At 35.2% G+C, this 27,618-nt stretch overlaps 1 protein-coding gene across 2 annotated transcripts in view; it reads right to left on the reverse strand.

Moving 5' to 3' along the window:
* Positions 1-3,341: 3,341 nt before the first annotated feature.
* Mitofilin (inner membrane mitochondrial protein mitofilin) overlaps positions 3,342-27,618 on the reverse strand; it is a 31,714-nt gene continuing 7,437 nt past the window's right edge. For both annotated transcript variants that reach the window (XM_066730258.1, XM_066730257.1), the window contains 5 exons: positions 25,351-25,579; positions 11,583-11,741; positions 10,339-10,442; positions 10,043-10,230; positions 3,342-3,866 (listed from right to left, as the gene is read on the reverse strand). In XM_066730258.1, the coding sequence (XP_066586355.1) occupies positions 3,659-3,866; positions 10,043-10,230; positions 10,339-10,442; positions 11,583-11,741; positions 25,351-25,579 (888 nt within the window). In that variant the 3' untranslated portion in view covers positions 3,342-3,658. The remainder of the gene's footprint in view (positions 3,867-10,042; positions 10,231-10,338; positions 10,443-11,582; positions 11,742-25,350; positions 25,580-27,618) is intronic.

Genomic DNA, 27,618 nt, shown 5'->3' on the forward strand with positions numbered 1-27,618 from the left:
TTTAAATTATATTTCTAATATATATTTAATGTGTAATTAATTATATACACAATTACTGTTGTTTTTAAGAAAATAATTCATCCTGCAGCATTATTATACAGTAAACAATATTGTGCTTCTGTAAGAAAATGTAATCAAATAGAGTGAATAAACTTCGTAAAACAATAGAAGCTATCAGACCAAAGATTGGATGTGGTTGAAACAAAGAAGACTAAATATATTTGACTTCGTGTTCGATTAGCTCCTAGTAAAAAAAAGGAACAGGAGAAAAGGTGAAGAAGAGTACAATTTTAAAGAAATAGGGAATCCAGAGAAAAATCACAGGATGAATTTAATTAAATTGGCTGAAAGCCAACAAGTTGAATATTTGAATCTTCGAAAATGAATTTTACGAATTTTACATTGCTTTTTTCTGGATCGGTTAATCAACTTTTATCTTAAAGTTAACATTCTTTGAAACAGTAAGTATCATTTTGAAATGAATAGCAAATAAATGAAATGAAAGAAGAATATCATTTTGCAAATGAGGTTCTGGTTAACTGAACTCCCATTGCATGCTCATTGTAACTGTAGCTGTGGTTTAGGTCGGCCTTGAAAATTTAAACTGAACATCGTTCGTTGGCACGGAATCAATTGTGGTTTGATTTCCAACTAGAATCAAGTTAAAAGAATAATAACGAATTCGCTAAATACACGCCGCGGTAAATCAGGACAAGGAAAATTCGATGCAACGTCTACCGGGAATCGTTGTGACTTGTGCTTTAAACGAGTAGGAGGGGATAATAATACTCTCAGTTACTTTAACAATGTTTTATTAAAACTCTTTTGCCAGTGAATTATGTTATAAATAAAAGGTGCTTAATTTCACTTTGTTTAAAGGAAACGGAATTATTTGTAAAACTTAACGTTTCCTCCCCGTAACGACTTTGTTTATTTTCTTCTCATGATAAAAGTACTAATTGTCATTTTATCAAATTAAATCTATATGAGCATCAGAAGTATTTTTGTATATCAAAGAAAATTAAAACCAGTCTTACCTAACTGCGGAGTATACCTTTTTATTTCAAAATTTAAAGAAGAAAAATGGAATTTATTTTGATTACCAGATTTTCCTTTAATGTTCTATTTAGTAATGCGACTCTGGTAAATATAAAACAGAAAATGGCAATTTAAATAGTTTTTAAAATGAATGATTTAAATGGTCTTTTAAGAAGGTAGCTGAAAATCAGTACTAGCATTTCTTATTGAATTAATTTAACAGAAATAAAAGGTTTTATTTTTAGTTTTGTTCTTTCACATTTCAAAGTGCCATTTCTGGTGTCATCTTACCACCGCAGTCCCGCGGATTTGTACTGGCCGAGCGGCTAGCGGAAATAATTAGGAATTCGAACAGCTCTTTTCACGTTTCGCCGGTTTATTCCGTTCAGTCACTACTAGCACAATGTCAGTTTTCTTTACGTGTGAAAAAAGTTTCCAATCTTCTTCTTCTTCGTTCTTCTTTAGGACACGCAACTCTCTCTTTTTTTTCTGCTAGTTTTGATCTAGTTGTCCTTCTAGAAATTTATAGAAAATTCTTTGGATCCAATTTCTTTTTCCCCCAGTATAAGAACTGTATATTCTTTTTTCCTCGGTTGGTTGAAATTTTTCGTGTATCATTTACTGCCATTTTTGTATTACTTGAAGTCGATAAAATATTCTGATAAAACATACGAACTATATGACAATTTACCATTATCAACAAATTCTATTCCTATTGGCCATAGCATCCCCTTGTGTGTTTTTCCTATTCAATTTATTCTTCTCTTATATTATTAAATAAATTTGATAAATAATCGTACGTTCCATGTCGCTGATTTGTTCATATTTATTGGAGATCTGTTTAATTCACAATTCTATAACTTTACAATTTTTTTTATAAATTTAGAATTTAAAGTTCATTAACAGGTTGACTTTCTACATTAAATAGTACAGAATTTTACATCATTTCAGAATTAGTATGTTCGTACATTTTATCATTGTATTTCATCCAAGGTTTCACGTGCATATCCAGTCTCGGGTGCTCAAAGTAAAAAGTCATTGCTGATTCTTCTCCCTTGACACCATTATTTTGTTTTTTTTCACTAAAAATAAAGGTCACTGTACAAGTATTGCTGGCAAACTCTATATTTTCTTCACTTTCTCATTTCCCGCTCGTCTGAATCCTCTCATTGTCGCTCGCTAGACTATTGATTTCTCTCTCTCATTTTCTTGATCTTTCTCACTTTCGTTTTTCCCTTAACTTCCGCTTGGACTGCTATTACTTCTGAAACAAGGCCAAGAACAGAAAAGAAATCGGTGAAACAATAAATCAAAATTCATCACTTTCTAAATGTAAATGAACGGAGATATCGATTTATAATTTTAACAACTTTCCCTATATATTTTCCCTTAAGCTATGAAAAAGTTACATCGAGTAATTTTAAATCTGTATCTATAGCTCTACCGTACGAAACTTGCTCTTTACATCGCAATGAAATATAATTTATTCCGTCAAAACATCGAATCATCTTCTTTATATTCCTCGAAGAAAAAATAATTTATTTCTACAAAATTATAATTTTCATGTTTTAAAGAAAATTGAATAATCATGATGATTCTAATACTGAAAGTTTCTTAAAGGTACAGCAAATAATTATGTTAATTTATAATTGACAAATAATGGTAAAAAGCTGTAATACAGTTTACTATGATTTTATTAATTGCTTTGTGTAACTTACTTTTTAATGAAAGTAACACTTCTGTTAGAAAGTTGGGAGTTTTTGTTGGTATGCTTATATATGAGTAGAATTGTCAGCAGTAGGACAGAATAATAATGGTGATTCTAATATCTCATGATGTGCCTTGGGCCAAGTAGTTTCCGCAACTTGGTCGCCGGTGCAAAATTGCCATTTAGCGGTGGAACTTACTTGGTGATTGGTTCGCATTTAACCTTCAACCAATCAGAGCTCGGATTCAGCATCTAAACGGCAGTTTGGCAAAGTGACAAAGTTGCGGAAATGCCTTTCCAGTCTGTAAAGGGGCCGTCTGAGAGGTGACATACTGGCCTACGACACCACATGCGCCTGAATGTACTGAATTTATTATCTCCCATATGAAATCTGCTTTATTGATTTAAACATTCAAATATTTCATCTCTCCACAACCCAAGCCATCGTTAAATTCTAAAATCAGGCATCCTTACCAATAAAACTAACATTTCATTCTGTTGAAATAAAATCAATAAAGCACTTAACGTAATATTTTACTGCAGGGTAGGATTTATTATCAACAAATCAATGTTTTAAAATGTTTATTAATTGAAATTGATAAACAATTGATCTAAAAACTGACATTATATACGTAAATGAAAAAAATATGATGCAAATGTCGAATTGTAAAAGCCTAAATCTCGAATTTTATAGTTACAATAAAATTAATAAATACAAAACACGATGATTTAGAGTGTTTTATTTAATATTCCAGTGATGACGTTTCGTGGCGGAGCAATTTTATTTACGAATCTTTGTTGAATTTAAGCGGATGATGGCAAAAAACTATATGGCATTAAACAGGTCTTTGTACAAAATCTATAAATTATTATACAAGCACTCTTCGTCATTGACTACTTCCATGTAGTGTTCTAAGGACTGACCTTAGGTGAGGTTCCAGGACTAATGAATAATAAACCGGTAGCACCTGCATAAGCAAGTAACGTGTCTATCGCTTGCTGCGTCTCTAGTAAAATTCTCGCCTCGTTCATCCATTCTTTGGCGATGCATTTTGGTGCTCCCTTCAATAAATTCATATATTTCAAGGTCATCTTGATATCACCGTGATCGATCCAGTACCTGAAACAAAAAGTCAAAGTCAAACTTTACTCCATCGTATCTAGTGTAAGAACACAGAAATGTATTATTAAGTTTTAAAGAAAATATTCTACTATTTCTATATTCAATACATTAACGATATTTTATTCAACCGACTATTGTGTACTGCATAATTATACGAAAGGGGTCTGAATTTTATATTTAAATCAGTCTTGACGAACAAATATTTAACCAATGGATCTAATATCCTATATCGACCTAAGAAATTGGCATCTGTCAACCAATGCACAAACAGTTCAAAGGCATCAAAGGTATAATATCTGTAGGTGAAGATATTGGATTGTACTATAGTGTGTGGATATGCACCAGGAGACCGGAAGTTTAGCTTGGTAAGTTATCAATGCTCTTGGGGTAATATTGCTAATAAAAGTTTCACTATTTCGCAATGTTCTTCCCTGGAGAACAAAAATTATTGATAATAATATAAAAACAAGCATTTATACATCGTCAAAGAAGAATAAGTTAATATTAATTGCTAACAAAATATCAACCTTTAAAATCACACATTCTTCATCTACGAATATCTATAAAAAATTCTTATCATTCTTCTGTACCTCAATTATTATTGATCTTGATGTTTCGAAAGATGTCGAGATGAAGCTAAGAAATTTAGTTGCTTCTTCGTTAAGATAGATAAATAAAAAGGTTAAAGACAGATTTTCGTTTTAAAACGAAGAGTTATGAGATCGGAAGTTGAATCTGGTAGAATCAACAGAGCAATTCCGTCGGGTGCAGATATCTGAGAAACGCCGTCGGCTGGTCACTTCATTCAGGAGTTTGGAATTCGGTGAGTTTCACGGGCACACTTGACCCCTCAGCTCCAGTTTTGCTCTCAGCGATAGTTCACCAACTTCGGTCTCAACTGCACTGCCTCTCCTTCTCTTCTTCTCTCGCTTCCCTCACCGCCACCACCCCCTCCCCTTTCACTATTTCAAGCCGTCACGCTCCAAGAGGATCGGGAACAGTTTGCGACATCCGGTTTTGCTGCATCCCCATCGGCAACGAAGATTCGCCTCTCAAGGATCCACGAAAACTCCATCCTTATATCCCGATAACTCCTCGTTTTCTACGACCATCCCTCAAGTTTTCCAAGCAAATTTTCCAACTCAAAATTATATTCCATGATTATCCGAAATTCCCCTGTTAGATAGCCTATCTCACTAAACCAAACTATCAAGACCGGAGAAGGATCAAGAACTTCTTGAAAGGAATCTTACTCAACCGAGTTAAATCAACGGAACGATAATATCTAATTATTCCCTTTTGTAAATAAATTCAACTTGATAATATCCATCGATGCATTTGAAATATTAAATTGATCAATTATTGATAAACAATTTAATTTTCTTTCGTCGAAAAAATGTATAAAAGTATTCACATCAAACCTAAAAAAATAGATAAACATTGATCATCCTAATAAATCGAACGTTCCTTCGAAGCTGCGTATTTAATTACGTTTCGAGTAATCGAAGTTAGTCAATCAAAGTTCCTGGAAACTTTACCACGAAGATTATCCGAAAATTGTCTCCTGTTTACGTCCCCACTTCAATTTAGCGTGATTTAAGCTTGCGAATAAAGTCTCAAGCGTAAACTCCTAAAACCTTTTAAAAACTGTTGCAAGCAATTATTCCTCTATTTTTAGTATACTCTATACAAGCATAAATGTTAAAAACTACTGAATTACGCTCTTCCGCCCTGTTTTGATCATTTTTCTGCTACAATTCGCTTAGAAATAGCAAAGAATGGGGTACATACAAAAAAAATAGAGATGTATCCATGATTATCATCAATAAAAAGTTTTTTCCACTTAGAACAAGAATATTCGTGAAAAAATATAGCTACAAGCAACTGACAACTCATTGGCCAATCAAAGTTTGCGGAAACTTTGTCATTGCGTTTATCGCAGAGTCGGGCTAATAAGGTCAGGTTGAGTTCATTTGCATTTACGTCAGAAGGTATGCGATATAATTCAGGATACATAATTAGTTGAAGTTGTAGCCCTTGGTTTTCTACTTAAACACTACCGCCTGTTTTAATGGCGTACAGAATGTACCGGACAGTCGTATGCACGAAGTTTCCTCATCCTGGGTAACCCGGAAGGTATCCCTGTACAGGACAAATAATTGAAACAGCAGCGAGTACCAGGGGTGAACGAAGTTTTCGGGCTTCGGCTAAAATTTGCCTTTTTTCACTCGAGGTATTTCTAATTAAACTTACTTACATCGCCAATAAAATACCCTCCCCTCCTTTTGCTAAACTCTAGTCATTCGGCTCAGTTTATTTGTTAAAACTATCCACATAAATTTTGCTGTCAGCTATGGAGATCGCGCGGATAAAATTGAAACAGTCAAGATGGATCAAAGAAATTTGTAGAAGAATTTTCTCGGCTGTTTTGCTAAAAAAGAATTAACAATAATTGGTTTAAATATTTATAATGTTATTCTAATTCTTTATTTAGTTTACGCAGGAAAAAATTTATGTTTAATGCATAGAATGCATATCCAAATATTTCACTATTCAAAGGACGTTAAATATTGCACAACAAAAATCATCAAACGTTGTACCGATAGATAATGGGAACCAAATATTTGTTTGCGACGCCCTCGAAAATGTCAAATGATATCGTTTTATCTCGCGTTTAACAGGAAGCGGAGGATCTTTCGTACGATCAGAAGGCAGAGAGTGACAAATGGTTCCTGATTCGATATTAAGCTGGGAGAAGGAAATGGAGAAAGGAGAGAAAGCAGAACGGAGAAAGGGAAGGAGGGAGAAGAAAAATGAGGAAAAGAGAAAAACACAAGAAGCGAAAAAGAAATAAGAAAAAAATGCTTTTTCTTCACTTTTCTCTCACCAAGCTTTATCGCTTCTACCATTTTTCTGCCAGAGAGGCTCCTTAGTGGGAAACAAAAATTTAACATCTGTTCTGCATCAACGACATGAGTTTCTCTTACCGCAACCCCCCCCCCCCCCCTCCAGAATTCGTAATTAAAATCTGATTTAACATTTACGTCTGACTGCATATGAAAATATAATAGATACTAAATTTTACGTTATATCTTTAGTTTCTTCATTATAACTTTTTCAAATCAAACATTCATTAAAGGCTTGAAATAGTCGACAAGAGACAAGGTTTCTGACACTTTTTAATATATATTTTAACTAACTAAATGGAGATTTAAAGAATATACTTCTGACCACGTTCAGAAAATCCCTTAGAGATTTATCATACAAGAGCATTTTCCTGTAATACATTTACTGATTTTCACAACATCTTTTACTTTAAATAATTCAGAATAAATTAAACTAGATATAAGAATTTTGCAGATTGTTTAATGTAATTGCCAGTGGAGCTGGTGCCTCTGGCTAATGTTGTTATTTCAAAACGGTATAGAATGGTGTTTATAAAAAATGTAAGAAGTCCCTTGGATGACGTCCGTTCTGTCAAAGGACCCATTAGTTCTGCAGGACATGTCTGGGTAGGAAATGCATGCTGCGCATCGATATTCGCGGCAGGCTTGTATATCGGCGTGTTACCCCTCGTGCTCGTCCATATATTATAACGCTACAAGCATCCAGCCACGTATTATGTAAAACCGATAGATACACCTTGCCAAGTGAGCCTCATCCGGCACGTTCCGCTCCTGGAGAATATCCTGCAAATTTATCCTTATCACCTGAACCCCCCTAAGGAACTCAACTTTATCGGTAAACATGCTCGAGTGCATCGGATAACCTAATCACGTGGACATTAAAGTCTCTCCTTCCTATTAGATTCATTTTTCTATAGCACACCATTTTTCACCATTATTATTATTATTATTATTATTTTAGAAGCTCCTTTCTGTAGCACGAAGGATCCCCAGTGCTATTATTAAATCCAACAATCCTTCAATCGTTAAGTCTCCTTTTGCATCGTGAAAGTAAGCAGTTCCTGAAACTTTCCGGTATTCTGTAACGTTAGCGTGCTAGTAGTACAATTTTAATTTTGATCAGACTAGGATTCTCTCCTTTTTTCCTCTTTTCCATCTGATTCGTTTGATGCGTGCGAAACTTTTCCTCCCTCGCAATTAAACAAACTCTTTCAAAGTACGAATGAAAATATCCTTTTACACGTTAAAAACGACAAAAAACTTTCACGCCTTTCTGATTGTGCCTTATCTAAGCATTTAATATATACTTTGCACTTGAAACTACTTTCTCGCTGTGAACAGCAAACGACGACAAATCCCATGAAGTGGCCATAAGGCTAAGTATCTCCCATCCTTTTTTACCCCTCACTGAAATTCTCCTTTACTCTTCCTCCGCATACCCAGTAGATTTGAGAACTGATATGAGTAAAGTTTTCAAAAGAGCTTCACCTGATCTTTCTCGCAAGAGCCAAGTTTTATTTCTTAATAGCGGTGCGGTTATTTTCCTTGACACCAATAATAATAATATAGCAACTGTAATAATATTAATAAGAAAATTTTAACGAGAGACAAAAATAGTTTAAAAAGTTGCATTTCTTTGGTCAAATATAGGGATTGATTATAATTTTGGTTCATGGTAGCTTACAGCTAGTACGTGACAGGAGAGCTTCTACTCTCACAGCTATAAATTGCCAGTAAGGATTCCGAGGGGTGCAATATCTCCGAACGACCATCAACAGTGAAGAGCGAAAACACCTGCCACATATATAACCACCGTGCAGGCTTTGATAAAGAAGCCAGTCATTTTCTATTTGCTGAGATATACAGGCTGAACATTTCAACACGCAATATGGGGAGCTTATCAGCTCGTTTTACCAGCAAAACAAATTAGACCGCTTCAACACAAAGTGACAGTTTAGATATGACTTATTTTTCAAGTAGATATCTTCTTGTTACATGCCACTTCACGAAATAATAAGGGATTTTGCTTTATTTCCAGTCAATATATCAAGTAAAGACAATCATATATAATTGGTCTCAGATTTAATATTATTTATAATTAATTACGAATAAATGCTAAATCTATTTGAAACTAGAAAGAGATATTAAAAAGAAGAACTTGGAAAACTTCAAATCTTCGGCAAAAAATTCTCGAATAGAGGAATACGTAATCACAAATACTAAAAATAGAAAAGGTGAGAATTGGCAGGATTTTTCATTAGCGTGAAACATAAAAGATAATTTTGTAGACGTTAAGCAAAAAATTATGAAGACTCCCAAGTCTGTGTATACGGTAATTCCACCGACAACGCTTTAACAAAATATTTCTTTAGCGATTGCTGCTTTTTATTACCGTAAAGTGGGAGCTCTCAAGCGTAATAATATAATTTGAAAAAATGTACAAAGAACTTAGAAAAGTAAAGAATTTATAAAGGTCAGGAAAGAGGTAGAAATGTAACCAAGATAGTTAAACTGAATATGGTGAATTTGTATCGTTTTCGAATAAACAAATTGCTTTGGAGGAAGAAACTAAAGACAAAATTATGAAATTAACTTAAACTAAGTTTGAGTGAAAAATACCATGATAAAATGAAAAAGAGCTTTTCCAAAATGACATTTCGCGTTATTTTCTAACAGAACTCGCGCTGTATCTGACTCCGTTGGAAAATTGGCCAGTGGTATTTAGCAGTCGCGTTAAATTCACTAATACGAGCCCCGTGAGTCACAATATTCCCCGGCGTAGGGAAAAATTAAACGTGGCCGCTCATTCTCAACGGTATTTTCCAGCTTATGACCCCATAAACCAGACAGAGATAGATAACATCTCCCCAACACGTATTAAATATTGTTTATGAAACTAAATTTCTGCCTATCTCATCTCATTTGCCGGAACATTATTTTTACGTGAGGCTAAACGGGAATAGTATCATGCAGCTCCATGATACCAATATACCACAGTAAAAAAATAATGAAACTTCGAAATAATGAAATCCACGTTAAAATAGAAATATTGGTGAATTAATTACTCAATGAACAATAAATTTACAAATTTAGTATTTATTCATGTATCCGTAGAAAGTTAGGTGAAAAAGAAAAGTGGAGTGCAAAGACTATAACTATCAGGATTCATTTAGTTTAATTGTATGAAAAATTCGACTGTAAGTAGAAATCAATAGTAGTATTTTATGGTTGAATTGGGTATCTGATTAGAGAAATAATTAGACTTACCTAGCTCTACAAAGAACGTCATATGTGTTTAATGACTCAACGTCGAACGGTTCATCCTCGAGCTCCTCTTTTGTGATGGGATTAGCATTCTTGAAAACCAGAAGGTGCTGCAGATAACTGAGGAAGTGAATTGCCAAGGGTGCACCAGTTTCAGGAACCAATGCCAGTTTGCTTGCTGCTTTCTCCACCTTAAAATTCATGTTATTTGTTTTAAATAAACTGACCAGAAAAACTTAATGGAATCCAACATTGGAAACTGAAAAAATTGTTGAAATACTTGAGGAGAAATAACATACCTTCAAGAACTTTTCTCTAAGCGCATTCTCTGGATAAACACCCCTCTTTGCCGCTTCCTCAGGAATGCCTTGGATTGTTGCTTTAACTAGTGGGTCATCTTTGGCTATAAATATAAGATAATTATGAAATTTAGTAAAATTAAATAATAGGAAATTTATAGTTGGCTCTTTTATTTATATAAGTAAGACCTACAATTGGTAGGGTTTCCGTGAAGGAAAATTTACATTTTTACGACTAATAGTATAAAGTAATTTGTTTGGAAGGGTGAATAAGTTGGGCATGCTAAAGTTGTTAGAGTATGAAAGAGGAAATTAAGAGAGTGAGTAAATTTCTTGAAATTCTAGAGAAGAGATTGACGAAGGAAATAAATTGGGAATGAAGGAGAATTGCTGGGCCACTGGGCAAGTGAAACAAGCGCACAGATGTGCAATTAATGTGAGCTAGACTGGCAATCCAACCGTTCAAACGTTGGCAGGCCAGCTTTTATGGATCTGCACCTCCAACTATGCAGTAAATCTTGTACGAAATTCATACGGGACAGACTGGCCACAAACGTGACCGTATAAAATACTAAGCCCACGTCATTATTGCCATTACCACTGGTCAATTCTCCCTTTAAATTTTCATTACTTGGATTAAAAATGTTACTCTCTGACCACTCTTAAGCCAGAATAAATTAAACAAGGATAAAAACAGTTCACCAGAAGAAAGCATCAACTTATTGGAATAAAATTAAATAAATAGTACATTTTTCAACTAACAACCTTTACACGAATTAAAAGAAAAAGCTTTCGCACTCATTGCACTTCACATTTTTTGAGAGCATGGAAAAAAACTCGATTTCGTATGCAAGTGTATAGCGTGTGATAAGCAGCTGTTTTATAAACACGTTTGAAAAGAATGCATTTATAGAACGACTGCTTCTCTTGTGCTAGTCTTGCATGAGAAGTTGAACTTTTTGCATAGCGTTTAAAAAAGTAACTCCTATCAATTATACAGTGCAACCTTTGAAAAATTCCGTAAAAAAAACACTGATTCGATTCTATAAATTACGAATTTTGGCCCCCTCTTATATTTTTGTAGCACCACTATTTATTTAGACTATTTAAATCGTTTAATAATTATAGAGAATTTTTATTTGTAATTATTATCCTCGTGTCATTAGGCAGCACCAATGAAAGGCTGCATTGTAAAATATAAACAGCTATTATATAATTAGTATGATTTTAAGAAAAATACTTACGCGCAGCTCTACGTACTGCTTGGATTTCAGGCTCCAAAGGCCTAATGCAATCTTCGGCAGATTTTCCCGGTGGTGAACTCTTGATTGCTCTGGCTAAAGCTTGGCAAGCCGACCAGAGAATCTGGGCATTGGTGACACCTTTCTCTTCCTCGATACGTGCTGAAACAGAAAATCCAATTCACTGATTAACCTCCTCAAATAATATTAATCGTTGATTATAAAGTAATTAACTGTGTTAAAATATTGCCTAAAATTAATTTTCCTTATTTATTTTAAAATTAAATATAATTAAGTCAATTATTGCTCAATTTTGAATTGTACCTTTTGATTTAATTCGATCGTATAATTGTTATTAACTTTAGCAAATTTTGGTGTTTGATATTTGACGCTGTTAACACGAAACGCTCTGTCCGCTTTACAAATACGATATGGTTTGAAAAAATTGCTTGATCGTGATTATAAAGGGTAGACAAAATTTATCCACCTAATTCAATTTGCATCGTCAGCTCTGTTCACCGATTTTCTCTCTGGGCAAATCCCAGGGGATTTGCCGTTGTTTAAGGTCTTTGCGATAAACATAGGGACTTCTAAATTCAGCAGCGTGAACAGAACTTTAATACGTATATTCAACGAGTTCTATCCCTTTGCAAGAAATAAGCATTTGTGGCGACAATTATCAAAGTAAGATTGTAAAATGTAATTATTCACAAAATGACGATAAATTAGCGAAAAGAATAATGAAGTAGTAAAAATAGTATTGTAAAACGTTTTATGGGAGACAAATGTAATATTTAAAGCGATTAATTAGATTGATTGACCAATGAATTAATTTCGAGTAGTACAACCCATGCTTTGGCTAATAGGGTAAGAGCAGATGGTCGTCCAAATAACATAAAATGGATTTTGGAGTGAAATAAATATTGTCAGTCGACGAGCATAGATCGAGCTCATTTGCTTTGCCCAATTCGTTCAATTGAGTAAATTAATCAGGGGGTGTGTAGCATTTTTTATTTGTTTGACCGTTCGATGTTGTCTATTTTAAATGCAGGATAAAAAGGAGGGAATGGTCACAAACAGAAAATAAGAGTAGATTAGGCGGGGGGAGGGGAAATACTACAAAAAATAGAAGAGCATAGTATGTTCAGTATTTGGAGATACGTAACGTACACGAGGAGAAAAATATGGAAAATACAAACAGAATAGAGAAGAAACAAGAGCTTGTAAAAGAGATAGAGTTTGACAAGGTTTTAGGATTTTGAAGTTCGTCAATCCTGCTCATTGTTTATGGGCCCAGGCAGAGTAGCACAAAACCGAGGTTAAACCAGCCTGGGATTAAGCCCCGAAAGCTGTGGGGCTAGCCACGTGACGTTTCACGCTTCAAAAGCCCCGCAAAATTCGAGAGTTCTCCACAGCACTCCTTCCTGCCTCTTTGTTCATTTTAAACCAACCACACTGCGCACCCATCTCTTCACCCTTTATCCCCCTGCCCCAGAGCTACCCAAAAACCATCCCCCAACTCTTGCCCCCCTTTTAACAGTGACGAGCACGCTACTATGCAACAGACACCATGGCAAAACACTGACTTCTGCCAAATTAAGTTGATTTCTTTAATTACCCATGTAAAAATAATAAACTCACTTGCAAAACTTTTCCACCATATTTTTCACTCAATCTCTCTCGTTAGATTCTTATTTCTATAATCAAAGCAATTGAATAAATCTTGAAAGTCCCAATGATGAATTTTACACCGAATCAGTAGTATGGTCAATAATTGATCATCCACCGTTGTAGGTATATAACGTTGGACTTTCTATTTTTGCAAATCATTGTCTTCATTTAATAAAAATCTATGGACGCAAATACAAAAACCGTATTGAAAGAATTTTGGGGTATTTTACATCATACACGGGAATAGACGATCTTCAAATAGGGTGCGGGAATGCGATCAAGGGTAACGAAAGATAGAAGGCTTTATTGAGTTTGAGTAGTGATCCAATTATCAGATAGTTTAGGGATCATTTTAAAACGAAAGTGCCCGAGCTCTTTGTTCATTTTCCAGCACCACGCGAATTCTGCCTGAAACTGTTTTCACATTGACAAGCGTAACGATGCGGTCGACGCATGACAAAAGGGTGAATTGCACGCGGCCAAAATGCAAATCGATTGGGTTGGATACGCGATCAAACCACTACCCCCTTACTGTACTATCCCACTACCCCCTTACTGAATCATCCCACTTACCCCCTTATTCTACCATCTCCCACCCCCTCACTGTATCATCCAACTTCCCTCTTTTTGTACCACCCCACTATTCTCGATACACGTTCACCTTTGCAAATGCTCCACGGCTCTTTCGATTCAACGAAATGGCAAATCCACGAAACGAACGACGCTACACAAGCGTAAAGTGCACTTTGCGCTCCGACGACCAGGCATGTTTTGGAATTTTAATCAACATCCCCCCAAAGAATGAATTCGCCTTAGCCAGAATCTTTGACACGCATTCCACCACCCCACTCTTCTTCTTTGTTTCATTCGACTGCACCAAAAACCACTGGCGCAAGCTTATTCTCAGTTTTCGTTGTTTATATTATAGTAAAACCAATACTGTGTACCGAGCCATACGTACACTCGAAAAGAATGAATTTCTCTCTGCTGGAATCTTCAGCTCGTATCCTTTAACTTTATTTCATTTTACTCGGATGATTTGCAATTAACAAGCAAATTTGTATTCGTTGCTATATTTAGTGATAAATGAATATTTCATATCGCAATTGATATATAAAATTAAATCGTTCAAAGTCGTTGAAGGGTTTATAGAATGATTATCCATACTTGTCTGAATCACTGTCTGCTGGAATCATAAGGGTGAAGTAGTTATTTGGGATGGGGATAATCGTAAGTAGTCATAGTCAATGATAAGTACTCAGAATTGATCAGCATTGTTTAGGACGATAATAGTAACTTGGATCTTTATTATTAGATGTGTCAGAAGATAATTATTCAAATGTTTTTCGAGATTTTATGAACATTGCCAATTATATCTTATAATTACTATAAATAATCATGGTTTTTTAAATCATAAGAGCATTTTGGTATAAGAAAAATGTATGAAAGTTGAATTAATTAAATATCTAGAATATGTTTACTTCAACAATTCTGAGGAGCATCGAGCCAGTAGTGTAATTGCACAGCCTCATCTAAGAGTATGTACAAGAGAGTAAATTCACGAAAAACTTTTACAGCCTTCTATCTTTCCTACAACACGAGCGAGGCTTTCACTCGGTTGAGCTGGCACTGCTGGGGTTTGAGTGGGCTCTGAAAAATCCATTCTGCTCCAACTCAAACGGACAAAAACAGAACGAAGAATCGCCTTCTTGGGAAAAATGGATCCTAGTCTCGAAAACACTCAATATTGCGCCTTTCCCAATCGTTCTCTGCCATTTGTACTCTCTGTGAACGCGAAATTCTGACCTAAACGGATCTTATTTATGCTTCAACAATATACACTGAAAACATCCATCAACTATTTCACGAGATACCATTAAGAAACAAGATAAGAAAAAGGTATGTAAAAATAAAGCGAAAGCATTCAAAAATTCTTTGAAACAATTTCTCAAATATCTTAAGAAATTTAAGGGTCGTACGTTTATATTGATTTCGAATTTCCAAGGGAAAAAATTCAATATTGCGAGTCGTGGATGGAATGTGAAAAATGTTCAAGGAATATTGTAAATTGAAAGTATTTCCTTACAATTCTGTGTCTCGGATTTCGAAAGTGTGAAAATCTATTGCTGGTGTGAGAGGGTTGTTGGTGAAGGGTTGGAGGTGTGTTGGAACAGGTACGGAGTAGGAATGGGTAGGAGGTATAGGACTTTGTAAGGATAGGCAGGAGTTTGCAGGGGATGGGTAGGGCTTTGTAGGGATAGGTAGGGATTGCCGAGGCCTGATGGGGGTGGTTATATCGGTTTCGTACGTGCTGTTTTAACCGACTCGCATAGGTACCCGCAGGTTCTTGTTGACACATCGGATTATCTTATGTGAGCCAACAGTTTCCTAAACCAGCGTGGCGGTGGTCTACCAGTCCGATGCGGTGCTCTTCAAAAGCTCTACGGTTGCAATTAGAACTACGAAATACATCCTTCAATTACATATATAATTGCATAATCTCTAACTGCCAAGGCTCATACGTGCACCGGAGTGTTATGCTATAGAAGGCCTCGTCGTTATTTTCAACGAGAATTTCTAGCAAAGCTCTTTCCTCTGTTATGCTTTGTCTGGCCCTGCCTCCTTCCCTTTTGCTAACCTCACTCTACCTTTTTCTTAAATAGACCAACACATTTGCTTATTCTTTCCAAAAATACCCTACGAAATCTTAATATCCTCATAGAAAATATTCCACTAATTCTACGTTTCATCAACGATGCATTTGTTATAACGAAATTCAATTGTTTATTGCAAATCGTTTTTCTTCCGTGAAAATTTAAATTATCATGATAATGAAGAATTACAAAAAAAAAAAGACACGTGTAAAATTTATCTAGGCTATAAAGCATTTGCCAGGAGACGAAACCATTTGAAATTCTCGCCAAAAGTTAGTCGCTCGTAATTTGTCCCGGCAATTTTCAACTTTTCTTCTTCAACTTTTTGCCTCGGCAGATCCGGAATGTTTTGCGCAGTACTTTTTGTGAGAAAATTCTTTCGCTTTCGAATTAGCACAAGAAGAGAGATGAGAATATAAGAGCTAGTGGTATAAGTCAATAATTATAATACAAGAGACTGACACTCGTTCAAACTTATCGAATGTTCATAAAGTAAAACGTCGCTCATTCTGGGGTAATGCATTTTTACAGGCCGAGATCGATTTTATAACGTCCTGTAATAGGGACTCATCAAGCTGCGTTTAACGGACGATCGCCTGTTATGAATATGCCGGCGACGGTTTTGTTATGTATATGCACTACTTATTGTCCCTTCTGCTTTATTGGTACCAGCTCTTCTCCTAGCTGCTTTTATTGCAGACTTTGACGAGTTTTCGATAAAAAAAAACGTTGTAAGGAGATAAAATAATAAATTACGTGGTTGGTTTACTGAATAAGCTGCTGGAAAACCTGCAACTAGGAAGACGCTCAGTGTGTAATACAAAGTCTACGACATAAAATTCCTATTTCGCTAACCTGCTCTACTTTTATATATATAGGCGTTAATGAAATAATAGAATGAAATGCTGGGAGAACCTATTAAAATACGATGGTAGAGCACAATAAAGTGAAGATAAATGGGATAAAAGAGTGGAAAAACACTGAGATAAATTACAACAATAAAATGAAAGACTAAAGTGAGGTGGAAAAGTGAAACAGATATTCATGCTGATAAAAATGAAGTAATGAAAAACAAATAATAGGGCAGGACACTGTAATGGGATGAACAGATAAAAAATTATAAATATGTGTAGAATACAGAAAGAAAATAATGGAAAAGGTAATATAAGAGGGGGAGGGTGGGGAGAGGAGAATGGAATAATTGTTACAATGTCTTGTAAGATAGAAATAGTTTTAGACACGTTTGTTTTCTGTTTTAAAATTTCCACGAGTTCTCCGGGATAGTAATAAAAGCTGCATGCCGGTTGTCTGTGGCTTGTCAGTGGCAAACGGCGGTTTCGTCTGTAACACAAAAAAACTACGAAGCTTTTAGAAAGATATCCATTTACGCGGGGAGAAGAAAGATCTACGCTGGTTTTCCCTTTTCGCGAAACGTCACGTGAGATAGCTTTGCCTTGTCTCTTCGATCGGGAATTCAGTAAAAGCTGCGAGAATCCTTGAATACTCTCTAAATCCACCTTAGATATTCTTTATTTTTACGTACCAATGTTATTAGTGTTCTCAAGTAAGTTGGATGCTCAAAAATTGTTATTTCTCCTCTGAATAAAGTTAAAACCGAAATTGTTATTAAAAATTCACAATTATTTCCACATAAAATTTTCACCTTCTTTTAATTGATATTTGATTGTCTCTTGTTTAGATTAAATTGTACAATTCACGTAATTGTGTTAATAATTAACCGAAAGTGTGATGCTGATAAGTTGTAAACATTTGTTTAAAAAAGGATATTCTTTTCAATTTCGCAGAATGACTTTCTGTAATCTGTATAAAGACCATGCGGTGGTTTCTCGTTCGTTGGAAGATAACGAGAAAACTGAGAAAGGGTTCGAGGGAGATGGAGAAGGTCTTATGGCGGAGGTAAAGGGCCGCTAGTTCTGCGGTTAACCGAGCCACAGAATTTCTGTGTGTGTCGCCATAATGCAGGCAACTTTGGCGTTATTGAATTTTCTTAATTAATAATTATTACACGTATTATAATTCTATATTAAATTAATTTTAATACAAAGTTTATTTCATCATTTGTACAAACATAATAAATATTTGGAAAAGAAAAACAGTTTTTATGCGTTTAATTAAGTTTGCATGTTTTTTTCATTACCAGCTTTTCGTGATTTTGGAAAGGTGAGAATAAGGCGAAATGAGGCTGTAAAGTGGGATGAAGAGGAAAATCTTATACTATAGTGTTGACGGGGGTAAGTAGGGCTGTAGCATTTCTGTAGCTTATCATAATGCGAGCAAACTAAACGGGTGAATTAAAGCGAGCACCAAATCTGCTGATTTTTATCCCAACGCAAAATTTTGTTAGGCGATGTTTTCCTCCCAACAAATGGAATACCTTGAATGCTTTTGCACTTTAGTACTATATTAACAAGGATAAAATTTGAATAAAATACTAGATTTTTCCTAAGAAATCTTTGTCAGCAATTTTTTCAAGCTAAAAATAAATCGAAACACTCTCAAAAAATGTATCGCAACGAAATTTCAGGTTTTCTTTCTTTTTATTCGTTATAAGCTTAAAACAAATTAGCAATTTAAAATACCAGGTGGATTTCACAAGCCTTATAAAGAGTATTCTACAAGAAGTGGAAATCCAAGGCATTTAGGAAAAAACTTACTCACCCACACACACACACACAGGTAAAATTCTAGAAAAGTATTTAAAGGACTTATAGTAGACTAGCTGCTGCCTTGAAAATTATAAAAGAATTTGGGTCGGATCTAGAGATTTTGGGAGAAGAGCTGTTGTGTGAAAATTTAAAGAGAATTATATTTGTGGAAAATGAGTAGATAAAACCAGTAAGGGGACAAGTACGTTGAAATGGTAAGGGTGATATTTTCGAGACAAGAGTCGTTCGGTAAACGCTACATCGGCGACTTTAGCTGCTGTTTTTTTGATGGAACGTCGCGTGACACGCTTTTAACGTAGCACGTAAAGCGATACCGAAGCGACATTTTACTGAAATTCACTTGGCAACGTCACACCAGAAAGGCAAAACGGCCATTGGTTGCAGAAGAAACCTATTGGCCTGTCAACATGCGGTAAAGATGTCCCAAATAAAAGATAAGATCCCATAATACCAGGAAGAGCCTAGAGTAACGGCAAATAATATTGCTGATTAAATTTAACGAGACCCCTTAGTGACCTATCAGTCTGATAACTATGATATATAAAACTTTACACTTTTCTTGAATTTTCTTCAAACAATCCCAACTTTTTGCCTTGACGTTAATTGGGCAATTAGTCCCGGCCAATTAGTTTCACCCAGTCTGTAATTATTCAAATAGAGCGAAGAATTAAACGATTTTCGAACATAATGATAATTTACACGGGTAGCACGGGCTGCTTCAATCAAAGTAGCTACTTAAACTTTTCTGCGTGCGCTCAATGCCCTCCGCCAGCTAGAAAATTTAACGCAATACGCGAACCTACTCCAATTTACCTTTAATGCGCGCTTAACTTGTTCCCAGCCAAGTTATTCATAATTACTGGCTTTTCTACTCTCTCAGTGGTTTATCCAAGAAAATAGCCAGCCAGATTTTTTTCCAAACTAAGCTGCTTTCTAATTATTCCAATAATTAAGGTCAGCCTTTTTCAACAATCCCCTATTTACCTTAATTTGGAAACCAAATCCCCGAAATTTAAAAAAAAAAGAAGAATCTATGTAACAACCACAAATATGCACGCATGGCCAAACGTGACACTCGATGAGGAATATTTCTGTTGCAGCACGTAGTAAAATCAAATTATTAGCGAGAGATAGATTATTATTAATTTATGAAATTGATATAATATAGTTGTAATCGCATACTCCGAAGCTTTGTGCAAGTATGCAACTTTTTCAAAATTTATCTTTTAAAATTGGCTGGATCGATGTGAATTATTTTTCAAATTTTACTAATTGATGCAGAAAACTTAAAAAATTGAATATACCAAAATTTTATAGTTTACTTCAAGCCAATAATTTTGTGAAAAAAGTTCTATTTGGCACAAAGATCCAGTAGAGTGTACTTATAATATCTACAAAATTGGACAAGCTTTTGACTTTTTGTACGAAATCAATGTTTCTCAAGGATATCCAAGATGTTTTGGGGCCCTTCGTTAGATGATCGCTTTTTCCTTTCTATTTTTTTTTTGCCCCGATGTAAAAAGATCCTGAAAGTCCCGTAGGATGTTGATTGGCGGGAGGAGTTCGTGCAGAGGAGAACGAATCGGTTTTACGGGCTGAAAAATAGTAAAGGGATTCTCTCTCGGATTGTAGGTATCGAGTTATCCTTATTTACGAGAGTCAGAAACACGAAAAAGGATATCCTCCCTATCTCCTCGGACAGTTCCTCGGTCGTGCCCTTACAAATTAGAGCTAATCCAATAAATTTATTCATAAGAACGAGCACGCCTTATACTATTGAAAATTTGTGTAAATAAAAGCTTCTAAACAAAACAAACGAAGGAATTGCGGATAAAGAGATACAAAAAATAGTTTAGTAAAGAAAATATAGTAAGAGTTGTGAAAAGTTGCAAGGGATTTGTATGGGGATGACAATAATGTTTTTATGAAAAGGTAAATATGAATAGGGCTGAAAAGAAGGTTTTTATGAAAAGGTGAATAAGAATTGGTTGGGTAGAGAAAACTGCAGTAGTGCAGGAGTAAATACGGTTTAAAATTGAATTTAAAGGAAGAGCTCAGGGGTAGTTTTGGCTGTTGCTCGATACCTGGAGGGTGTAAGATACTTTTTACCAATATTTTCTTCCCCTTCTGGATTAAAGTACGATTTAAAGAAAAACGCATAAAATGCTGAGGAAGCTGGTAAAGCAGTGTATGCTTAACTGCTGGCTTTCCTGGACGAGGTACCTCTGCGAGATTTACGAGCTTGACTTCTACCACTTTTTTTCATTACACCTTTCTGCGTGAGCGTCGCGAAGAAGCAAAAGCTGCCAGCGTCTTAACCAGCCAAACTTGTACAAAAAATAACACGTCACTTGAGAAAACCCTTGAAGAAAGTTAATATCTTTAGGAACAGCTCTCAACGACGTAACATGTGTGTGTGTGTAGCAAATAATTCGAATTATATCAATGTTTACTATTACATTTAAAAATAGCTTCAATTTTCTTGAGGACCATCCGAATAGCATTGAAAATATCGTGATTTTAATCACTATATTAATGTAATTTGATTTCCTATTGACGAAAGAAAACTAGAATTGGATGATTTATAGCAAAATGATAGAAAACCAAAATAGTAAAAAGGGAAACGTAAAGAAGTAACTATAAGAATTCAAAGGTTTTAAGGATACATGGGTAGTTGGCCTGATAAAGTTTGCCATATACGGCCAATCAAATTATAAGATATTTGAAAAAAATACTGTGGAGCCAATTCCATCGAGCTGTTCGTAAAGGCTATAAAAAATAATGGAAAATATTTTATTTATCGAGCCCAATACAGAAACGGATCTTTTACGACTAAGGGCACCTCTGGAAAAATTCACCTGGAAAAACTAGTGTCAGCCGGCAGTTTTTCCGTGTATTTCTCGATGGCTTAGAGCATCCATTGAAATTTATGCTATATTTACGTACAGGATAGAGGCCCGTGTATAAACTGCGACACGTGGCGAAGTAAAAATTTCAATATTGCCCCACACGTGGTGTCCCGTCTGGGAAGTCCGCACTGCGGACTCAAAGACACTTCCACTTAATACAACCACTCAGCAAATGCTTCTCGTCTATTCTGTAACATTGAACTACACAAATTCAGTTAAAATATCCACGCCATACTTCTCATCTCATTATTTCAATTCCTCTCTACACAAATTTCCCTCAATTTTATAATGTATCTGATAGAATATCCATCTATTTTCATTTAATTTCTCCTACTGCATTTTATTCAAAATATAATTTTCCAATTATTTCATTAGTTTTATTATTTGAAAATAACGAGTACTGTATAGCAATAAATCGTGTACAATAAAATAAAGGTTGTACCGTTTTTTTTCTCATATTATATTATTTTTATTGAAGTATAAAACGTTTGTAGGTTAAAACCCCAGTTATTGGAAATATTTGATGGAGAAGCTTTTTGAGTGTACCGAAGCATTTAAATATAAAATTACAGTGCCATCTTGTTATTTTTTTTTCATAGTGCAGTATGAAAAACTGTACTAGTAAGTTTGATGAAAACAAAATTAATTTAGAACAATTAATTATGCATTATCCAATATGGCGATTTTTCTATTGTAATCAAATTGACTGATCGATTACTATCAACAAATTGAAGCTACAGAAATTATATTGTAAATCGATATAAAGGAAAATCTAGCCTAAATACAGTTTAAAGAAATACTCTATTTATCTATCTTTAGTCTCAATTAAAGTAACTGGAGGCACAGCAGAAGCAGCGAAAGCTTCATTTCGCGTTTCTGGTGAGCATTTTTTCCCAGTCGAGCAGGTATAAATCTTGTTAAGAGTTTTCAAAGTGTTTCAGGCTGGCAGTTTCAAAGGCAGCCAGGGTCTGAGTTTAGAAGAAATAAATAATGGTCGGTGGATATGTAAGCGAGCATCCACAATTTGCTGCATGTTCTCAGCTGCCCTTGTAATTTCCATGGCTCTTGCACAGTTTGGAAAAAAGAAAAGTCTCTTTCGACGAGGAAATTCGCGTCCTTCTATGAGTGTTTTATCGATAAAAACGCGAGAATGTGTGGATTGTTGCGCTGGGAAAATAGGAGAATTCTTGCTTCACTCCCTCACAACACTAATAAAAAAATTCCAGTCCCCTCCTCTTCTTCCAATTGTGCTCACAACAAAAATCAACTAAACAAATTTGTTTGCAAGCAGTTCAAATTTTTTATCATTAATCATCTACTATAGTTTTATTAAAAAATATTTCTTTGAAATAATTGTTCTCGAGCATACATTATATTCACAAACTGCCAATGAAATTATTACCCTCTTCTAAAACAAAAATAAATCAAGAGACACGGTAGTGTCTCGATGGCAAGTACACATATATATGTAGTCGAGCGCTATTCTTTATTGCCACAATATAAATTTCGACTATTTTGTAAATTCTCGAAGAAAGTAAAGGGAGTCGCTTAAAGATTTTACGATTGTGAACGTTGGAAGAAGGAAACAAGCAAAGGGAGGGGGAGGGAGTTTGTAAATGAGTTGCGGAGGGTGTCTCGTGGGTACAAGGACAAAAACACTGACAATAAATTAGTGTGTGTCGTAATGGCAATATCCCGAGGGTAGTTAAAGCAGTCACAACGAACGATCTGATCGTTCCCTCGATAGCTGTGAGTCTGGAGTAGACCAAACTGGGAAGAAATTAGATAAATGAGACCCTGCCAAAGGTTTTACAAGTTCAAAAACAAATCAAGTTATGCAACATGTGCTGAAATCATAACTTAAGTCATTCCTAACCATAATTAAACGTTTCCCAATTCTATTACAAAACCTGCAAGGCCAATGTTTTTCAAAGCCTACATCTATTCCGATTCTAAGTTTGGTCTTGAATTAAATACAAACGACACTTTGTAAAAATAAAATCTATGTAAGTATTATATTGTAAAAAATGCTTGTTATTTAATAGAACAAACATTTACACTATTTTTAAAAGGATTGTTTAAATAATTGAAATAATGCTTTAATCTGGAATAATTTTGCAATTCCATAATTAATCTGCGTTCAAAATTAATTGATAAAATTCAATCGTACGAGATATAAATTGTCAATGCATCAAATATGGAGATTGTAATAAATGAAACAATCTGAGTTAAAGAGCGTAAAATGAAATATTTTATTAAAATAAGAGCGGCCTTTAAATTGTGATTTATTAAATCGTTGGATTAACAAAAAGGCGGCTCGGTTGGAGAATATCAATTAGTCACACTCACACGTGTCGCGCGAGGTGACTAATTAATATTGGAAAGACAACCGCCAAATAGTGAGCACCGTCATATGCCAGGAGGTAAAAAAAAACCAGAGGTTTTCCTGTTAATTCACTTTTAATTTCCCACGGGGTGCCGAACTAGCGTGGCGCAATGAGAAACCCCATTCAACTACAAACAATATTCTTGCACTAAATTTTCAAAAAATTTTCCCAATCCTGACTACGACATCGCAGTACAAAGATTAAAGGGTAAATACCACTCAAACAGATTTTTAATTGGTCAAAAGAGCTGTGAAATTGTGACCCTGGTTTAACGCATTAGTTACTTCAAAATATAATTGTCTGTGAAATAATCATCAATCCGGTTTATGAGGTGAGATTAACTTTCTTCAGACCAAACTATAAGTTTACAGCTGGAGACTAGTTTGAACCAATCAATTAATTTCAGCAATAAAAACCACCTGGCTTTAAAGCCCAACCATATTAGACTAGTTTCTCGTGACCCATAAAATTTATGGATTGAAAACGAAGTAGACCCAGGAACACTATTAATCCTCTCCCACCTGACTTTTTACTTGATTGCTGCACCATTAAAAATAATACTATCATTCAATCCTTACATATCAATGCAGTAACAAATATCGCTAATCCCCATGCGTAGTAGACGTTTACAAATGTGTTACCTGAACTGTAACAAAGTTTTTTCCTCGACTTGTAAAATACGATTTTAAAACTCATGAACACACACGTGGATGATGCTGTATGTTGTAGGCCAAGTAATTTCGCAGAAAACCGCCAAAAGAAAAACTGAAATAAAGAGAGGCATTTTTAACGTCTTATCTGATTAGGTTCTTTAGTCTAACCCGTATTTTATTAAATGAAGTAGTCCTAAAAAGCTGGTCTCGTCATAATTAAACAATGCAATAGGCATTTTGCGAGGAGTAAAGACTCGGTTCATAATTAAGAGAAAATTTGTTTGGTTGGACACGCCCCAACGTGTACCGGTACAATCCGCATTATCTTGGTAGCAATGGATAGGAGAATTCCTCTTTTAAAGTCATGCACATTACCTCAATGGTCCTATCTCCCAGTATAATCTCAGCATTTTGCAAATGACCATAAAGAGGCCCCGGCACAACTTGATGACACAAAAAGCCAACTCCCTAATGCAGGATAATGCACGCTCTTCTGGTCCTTATCTCTTGACTCGTGCCATTTTAATAAAGAATTTGAAAAATGTCCATGACAAGCAGGGACTGCTTCGTGTATTATACATCAGCTCTCTCACACATATCGGTCACGAACCAACGTTAGCAAAAAGTTTGCTTTACACTGGCACAAGAACTTTGCTTGTTTTTCTCCTCGAGTCAATAGAAAAGTTGCAAGAGAATGTATCAATGTGTATCGCTTGGGAATTTACTGCCAAATAACAGTTTGGCTCTTCCTGTGATTTCTTACCCTAGGCTTCGCTTCCTGGAGGGAGAATAGAAATCATACTGACTCACCCTTGAGAGCTGCGTCCAGACCACGTAACCTTCCAACGATGGCTCCGAGTTGAGTTTTGTACTTCATCGTGTCAGTTTCAGACTGCTCGCTCAAAGCTCGTGATAAAAATCGCTCCATCTCCTGCTCTTTTACAGTTAAGGCCTCTCTCAAGTGGTCCGAGTGAACCTGCGATTGCAATTTCAGCTGCCGACGCATCTCGTCCTCGTACTTTTTCTTCTCGATCAGTAACTGTAATAAAATCCGAAGATTAGACCTTGTCTGACAATCACTCGCTTTTAAACCAAATTAATTTAATTATAAAATATTATAACTATTGAACGTCAGTGATTAATTCAGCCTCAGGCTGACCGAATGATGAAGAAGTCATTCATTCTTAAAGGTTTCCCTAAAAATATATCTGTTTCACCACCACGTTTTATCCATTGACCTTAAGCAATGGACTGGAAGAAAATAAAGACAAGAAGATACTTTCTGAATAGAAGCATCGATGAAAAAGGTAGAAACAAAGGGATCGCTTTTTGGGATTGAAGATTGATAGCACGAAATTTGTTTTTACCGGACGTTCTTTGAAAGTACGAGTTTAAGGTAAACTATTACTGAAGTTGGGATGATACACAAGTGAAAAGACATGAAAAGTAAAACCGATAGAGTATACCAATAAGGTGAAAGTACGCTAGTTAAGGACCGAAGTATGCAACATTAGCGTAATGAGACTTTGATTAATTATCCGCACTTAAGGCTTCTGACTGGCCTAATTGGGTAGTGACCCAAGCTTTTGAAACGTTTACTTTCTCTCTTCCTCTTCTTCCCCCATTTAATCCCCTTTTCTTCTTCGTACTCTCTCTGGGTTGTCACCAATCCCTTTCTTCATTACATTTGCCCTCACATTTAGCCCAACTATCCCACATTTTTCAATCTTCATTGCTATACCTTAAAAAACACAATGTTTATAAACTCACGAATCCTCTTAATCAAATTAACCCGTCTCGGTACAAAACGACACCAATTTTATCTGCTTTTTGAATTACTGGAAATAATGGAAAATAGACAGATCTATTTATCGCATAATTTTTACGGTTTATGTTCTTTCATATTCTGTTATTATTCTTTATCCATCCAACATATTTTATTAATATGACTGTTTAAATTTTGAAAAACGTGAAAATTTCCACATTATTTTTTAATAAGCTGTAATCTTAGTTTGAAAAAAACGGTTTATTTTGTACATAAATATTTACTTTAAAGTCCACAAGGCCAAATAGACAAATTCAAAATGACGTATCCAATATGGCGCCGATTTTGTAAGAAAATAGTAATTTTTCGCCTTTTTCCAATATTTTCAATCATTTCAAGGTAGATACTTGCAAATATTATTGAAAAATTTGTATTCCTGTTATTGAAAAGTGTTACTTTCAACTTGAAGGCCATAGAGCTAAATTCTATAATTAGAAATGGATTTAAGCAAAACTTGTAAGAAGTTTTATAGACCTTTTACTGAAATAACTCGAAAAAGGAAGGAAGAGAAAGTGTTGTTTTAAGATTGAATTTTACAGTCTGTTAGGTTTTTATGTACGTAATACTGATTATAGAGGACCCAATGAAACCTTCCCAAACTGGTCGGACAAATCGAGGAATCGGGTCTCCCCGCAGCCAACTCCTGGACTGCTACAGTCCCCGAACCAATCTCTGCCATTGCGAAAGCCATCCACCACCTGGCCTCTATGTACAGAAGCGCCCTGTCAATAATTAACGCCCGGCTGACCTGACAACCCAGTGTGTAGGCTATCACCTAACGGTTACCAGAGATGTCTACATTCTCCCCTCACTTCGAAGCCTACTTAACGTAAACTATCAGCGATTCTGACAAAGCCTCCCTGCCTATCGTCAATGGAATCAGGGATTTAAATGATTTTACTGATAATGAATTGGTCTGAATGTAGATAAGGGCAGGATAATAGCACGTGTGTACATATTAGAATTTAATTGGATCAAGGAGTATATGGAATCGATATAGACAATACTATTTATTATCTGTTTATACTACTTAAAAATCCACTGCAATTTGTATTTTCGATAAAAGAATATATGCCCCTGTCTACCTTATTGTTTACTCGTTCTACTTAAAACTCTCTATTAGTAGTTATTCTACGTTATTCCTATATATCACTAGTTCAAATTTTACAAAAATGTGCAATGTCTTTGAAACGAGCGTAAAATAGTTTTCAAATATGAAAAAAACCATTTGCAGAATATAATTGTGGTTTTTG

Source organism: Prorops nasuta, unplaced genomic scaffold (assembly GCF_024137725.1).
Source record: "Prorops nasuta isolate Cenicafe-Biocafe unplaced genomic scaffold, Cenicafe_Pnas_1.2 PNAS00008, whole genome shotgun sequence".
Classification (NCBI taxonomy): domain Eukaryota; kingdom Metazoa; phylum Arthropoda; class Insecta; order Hymenoptera; family Bethylidae; genus Prorops; species Prorops nasuta.